At 29.6% G+C, this 6,000-nt stretch overlaps 1 protein-coding gene across 1 annotated transcript in view; it reads left to right on the top strand.

Annotated features, from left to right (window-relative positions):
* The first annotated feature begins 551 nt into the window (after positions 1–551).
* Positions 552–6,000, top strand: part of LOC142975604 (ATP-binding cassette sub-family G member 1-like) — a 62,690-nt gene continuing 57,241 nt past the window's right edge. Inside the window, exon 1 of the mRNA XM_076118549.1 lies at positions 552–1,056. Coding sequence (XP_075974664.1) covers positions 816–1,056 — 241 coding nt within the window. The 5' untranslated portion in view covers positions 552–815. The remainder of the gene's footprint in view (positions 1,057–6,000) is intronic.

Here is a 6,000-nt window from a genome sequence, read left to right as displayed (position 1 = left end):
TGTTATAAGGAAATTATATATTTCTGGAACCGTCTCTTTTGATTGCTGATACATGATTATAATTCACTACCTTTAATATGAGAATGTGAACGACCGAGACTTGATGAAAGTATACCTTAGCCCAAACTGAGGTGAATATATCGGATCAATCAAAGTGTAATATCAGATAATATTAATTTACCGCCAAAATTAGGTATTGATCTGCTTTTCCCATTTACTCTATAAACTCAGTTTGTGGACTTATTGTCGTCGAATAACCTTTAAGTCTCTCTAATAGGAGAAACAACATTCCTAATCGAGATCTAGATTTAGAAATAACTCTATTTAAGTACACCAAAGTAGGTCATTGTATAACCGCAAATAAAAACGATTAAAACATAATAAGCCGTGACCACAAAACGCCATTATAGGGGTTAAAAGGAAAATTCATCTCAAAAATTATAACGAGATATACGATTAATCTTAATTTGATAAGTGTCACATCAGTAATAATTGTGACTATTAAGTTGATTGCATTATAGCTGATCGCCTTTGACGTCTTCGGCGGCTAGTCGTGTCGTGCCATTGGTATACGACGCACGCGCGAACCGCATCGCGAATCCTGCGCAGCGGTTACGAACTATAAATCGAAATTACTGTTCAATTTAAAAAAATTCAATTCATTTTTTCGAATACAAAAATTAAAGTCATTAATTTGGATTATTGATTGAATTGTGTAATTGGATTTTAAATAAAAATATAAAATTCGAAATTAACATTTCGAAGTTTGTTAGTGTTTTTAACATTTTGTGTCGTATGACAGCATAGTGTACACAATGGCGAATGCTCATAATGTCCCGTTGGTCCGGAAAGCGATAGCTGGTGCAGCTTTGGCGAATATTACCCCTTCAACTCACCCTAATCCCGTTGTGTTCGAAGAGGAGCAAGAAAGCCATTGGACGCCGGCCGCTTTGGAACGTGCAGGATCCACTTTGAAAGCTTTGAACCGCATGGCGAAGCGACCACCGGTGCATATTCTATTTGAAGATGTCAGTTACACCGTCAGTTCACACAAAGGTAATGTAAATATAGAATAATACGATTTTTTATAAGTACCCTCCTCACTAAAGTGGAAAATAAATATTTTTTTCGTATTCGCGTCAGAATCAGTGGCTGAAATTCTATAAAAGTCTAGCTAGATTAATAATTAATGTTTGACATCTCATTTTAAAAAAATGATTTGATTTTAAATCACAAACAACTCAGTTATCAATTTCAAATACAATGGAAGTTAAAATATAATAAGCATTATTATAAAATAAAACTTATCATTGATAAAACCAAACGCGAAAATGCAAAAACACTTTAATAATCGTCTCGATATTTGAACGATACCAAAATCTGCATAATACATTGAAATTTAATTAAATTCCTGATTACCGATATCGCAGCGGAATCCGATTACAAAACAATAGTAAAATACATCACTATTGTGTTGAAAATGAAATGTAACTTACATAATACTGTTTTCTATAGATTACAGTCTTTTAATTTAGAACTTAAAAAATATATAAAAATGGATGCCAAACCTTAAACCACAAGGTTCTTTTTTTTAAGATTTTTAAATTATTAGTTCACGCATTCTGGAGTAATTGGAGAACATAAAAAAAAATCACGATGATTTGAAATCCAACTTCTTTCTATGATGTCGGTTAAAATAACTAAGCCATCACCGGCATACGAAACGAAGTAGTTCAGTAGTTTTCGGTGATAAAATAACCAACATCCATACCTCCTAACAGACTTTCGTATTTATGATAATGATTAACAAGATTCAAACAAAATCGAAAAGTCCTTCTAGAACATATTCATATAAATCAATATTTTACGAGATCGATGAGTCAATCCATAATTTAAGTTTTTCAAACCAAGTGTGACGTAAGGTTGCTATGTTTTTTTTTATATAATAGGGCCAAGGATTTTTAGATTTAAAACCAGTATAATCTGGTTATAGACTTATAGTGCAAAATCCGTGACCTTTTTCTTTCTAATACAAAGTCCATAAACAAAAACTTATAGGTGAGATGATAAATTACGTTTATCTGTGGTTTTTCTTAGACATTTATAAATCTTATGCGTATGACGTGTACTATCTAAAATTATTAATTGTGTTATAATCATTTGTGAACAATATTTTACTACAAATATTTTACTTATACTTTTGTTTTCTCCTTACTTAATTGTAAGTATATACTTAGTATGAATGTAACAAAAAACTAATAACGTACTGTTAATTTAACAGTTATTTGAAATAAAAATTACACTTTTTATGAAGACGTCTAAATATTGAACATATTTTTTTAAAGGGGTCCATAATTTTTGGAAATGTAAGACAGAATATTGGGCTTTTTTTTCAGTCGAAGTAATTACGTTGGTTTATCTGCTTCATTATGAAATCATAGCGACGCGTATCAATTTTTATTTATTTATAAACATTGTTCGACACTAGATACTTATTGCACGTGACTGTACACGCGCAGGAAGATAATATTTGACATTAATCATAACATTACTGTGATTTAACTACACGTTTGGCGCAGTGGTTTAAGCGGTCACCACGCCGCTGCAACCGTCGTCGCGTGTGGTGGGTTCGAATCCCACCCGGGACAAATCTTTGTGTGATGAGCACGAGTATTTGTTCTGAGCCTGGATGTTAATGTATCTATATAAGTATGTATTTAAAAGTATATACTTATGTACTTTTAAAAGGTAACCAAATAACTGATAAACATACTTATGTTTATCAGTTATTTGGTTACCTTAGTACACGCTCTGCTTAGTTCAGTTATTTGGTTACCTTAGTACAAGCTCTGCTTAGTTTGGAATCAAATGACCGTGTGTGAGTTGTCCCAAAGTATTTATTTATTTATTTATTTTTATTTCCTTTAATAATTCAGGGTCAAGTTCATCTTGTCATAAAACATTTTTTTTATTATTAATGATATTCATCGTTTTATAGTTAACGGTACAAAATTAACATAATCTGTACACCTGTTACAATTGTTAAAAATTGAAAGATTAACTTAATTAAATGTTTACATCTGTTCTTGTTATATTTTTCCATCAACATTAACGGGCGTGTAATTTGGCAGGAAATATATATTTTACGAAATTTGTATACTTAATCTTTTACGAGGAAATTAAATCTTATTATAGCTTAGGTTCCTAGGTATCTGCCTACCCTTATGGGAAAAAGGCGTGATTATATGCATATATGCGAATTAGCTAATTCGGTCTGATCCGCAATTACTGTTTGACTGATTGCTGGTCCAACTTAAAAAAAAAAATACAATTTAGAAATAGCTTAGTTAGTCTAATCCACAATTCCTGTTTGCATTAAACGTCTAAGTAAAAAAAAAAAAATATACCAATTAGCAATTTAGGTATCGTGAATAATTTATCGTCCAAAAGTAAATCACGAATGAACAATTCAGTTCGCGGTGGCAATGCCCTTACAGAAAAGGCAATGACTGTATTTATACAGGTAAGTTCATACCGTGACGTCAAAAACTTGTTTAGTAAGATCCCAAATACTGTAATACGATCAACCAACAAGTATTAAGCATCGTGTGGTTATATTACTATGCAATTATGCATATATTATATTAAAGTGTATAAAGTAAGCGATAAAGAAATTTATAATATTAATTCCGGTAAAAAACAGCAACAATTTTTTTTCCTGCCAATGCACAATGCATGCATGCAATAATTATTTTTACAGAAACTTTTTCAATTATTAAATTACTATTCATTTAAAATTTTACATCTGTGTTATTATAATTTATAGTTTATAATAATTTATTTTCTATAAAAAAAAAATTATTAAAATAGGCGTAACAAAAGTACAGTCACGGACAAAACTTAAACACTCAATTTAAATACACGGATAAACTTAAATACCAACTAAAATTTTGTTAACATTTTCCTTAACAATTGATTTATCACACGTAACGTTTTATTATCAGAAACATAAGAATATTCACGTGTTTGTCTTAAAAATAAATATGGTTTAAGCGAACTGTTTTGTAGGCATTACGAAAACTATCAGTACGCCTTATCAGGTAAACTTGAACTTGATTATTATAATAGAGGTTAAGGTCAAAATTTACGAATAAGTACACTAGTAATAGCAAATATTACTGTCATGGAAAAATTATACATAATAATATGTGTAATCAATTCATATTTGAAAAAGAAAGTTGAGGAATTGTTCTAAAAACTGATTTTTGTCAACTAATTTAAAATTATTTGACACAGTTTTCGTGGTCTTGCAAATTCCCCAACCCGGTCTTGGCTAGCATGGTAGACTCAAGGCCTAGTAGATAATTGCCTGATCATAGTTTTAGATTAAGAATCACGAATCATTTTTTAATTCACGAATTATGACAATGACGAATATCTTTTTGTTCTTTATTTCTTTTAAATAAGCTAACATTCAATTTTCACGGCCATCAACCAAAATTATTGCGTAGTCTTCAACTAAATTGCCTAAATCAAAATATATATAATTATTAGTTTACCGAAAATAATTTATTCAAAAACGATTATTCAATCACGTCGTTTGGTAAAATGGTGATAAAAAATATAATTTATTGTTTCCAGTTTTTAAAATTACTAAGCCTAAAACACGTAGTAACTTTTTTAATAGTTAATTATTACATCATCATAATGACTTATGATATGGAAGTATCAATTAATATTATAAAAAGAAATTATATCCCCAATTAAGTTATAAATCAAATGTTTCGGTTTTAAAAACTGTAATCATTTTTGAAGTAATCATAGGTTATGAATTGATGGTATTGCACGAGGATGCTATTAGAATTATTAGGCATGTTTGTATACGTTTATATAATAATATGGATCTAGAACAATTTGCGAAAAAAAACTATTATGTCGGTGACATTTCCGCTAAAAACAAAATGGGAATAATATAAACACGCATAACGTATATCTATGTATATCTTTTAATTTATTTTATTTCTTTGTGCATTGTGTATATTTTTAATAGTTTAGCTTAATATAAATAATTTTAATCTATAATTACTAATTGTAAATACGTTAAAAATAATGGAACACATACAATTGTTTTTTGGTGTTTGATGAAGGGTTAACTTTTAAATGTCAGATATATCAGTTCAACTATTCATTTACATATTTATCGAAAAATGTATTTTATTGGATTAACAAAATTTGTGACAAATTCAGTTTACGAATTCGTGATATAAACGAAAATTTGATATTTGTAAACTATAATATGTAATGTACAACATTATATTTGAAATCAAAAGAAAAAAATCTGTATTTAACTTTTCATCACCAAAAGTACGCCATAAATGAACAGAATGATTTTATAAAAACAGGGGAAGCACAAACGTTGATAAAAAACATGCCTTATCAGTTCAACAATAAAAATATCTATGTAAGCTTTTACGGTATCACAACGACAAACTTTGACCGACAATGAACTTTGCACATATGGTGCAATACACAGCAAAGCTTGTCAATGAAATGTGATCTGTAGGTATCCTTAGACAAAATGAAAAAAAATAGCAGCCTTTTTTGTCGATATAAGATCAAATGAAATGTTCTATTTGATATATCGAATATCATAAACAGATAAGTCTGATGATTATTAATCATCGGCTTGCATTGTTTTGAGAAATATATTTATCATGTTTAACCATGAACCGCTGCAATATAGCTAACATAACTGCTTAGTTACCGGCATAGAAAACATATTAGGTCGAGGAAAAAGTATTTTCGCATTATAGTATGTACGAACTTGTAATAAAATCTCTTTGGCTTCAAAAATCACAAAGAGTACCCGGTTTATTAGGTTTATTTCAGTGAGCTCGTGAGGTACCCAAATATCGAGCTTTTTTGTGTAGAGAAAAGATTTTATTACAAGTTCATGGATGCTATAATGCGAAATAACTTTTTCTCCGACCTAATACATAA

This window comes from Anticarsia gemmatalis, chromosome 9, assembly GCF_050436995.1.
Source record: "Anticarsia gemmatalis isolate Benzon Research Colony breed Stoneville strain chromosome 9, ilAntGemm2 primary, whole genome shotgun sequence".
NCBI lineage: Eukaryota > Metazoa > Arthropoda > Insecta > Lepidoptera > Erebidae > Anticarsia > Anticarsia gemmatalis.
This window is presented reverse-complemented; position numbering and strand designations above follow the sequence as displayed.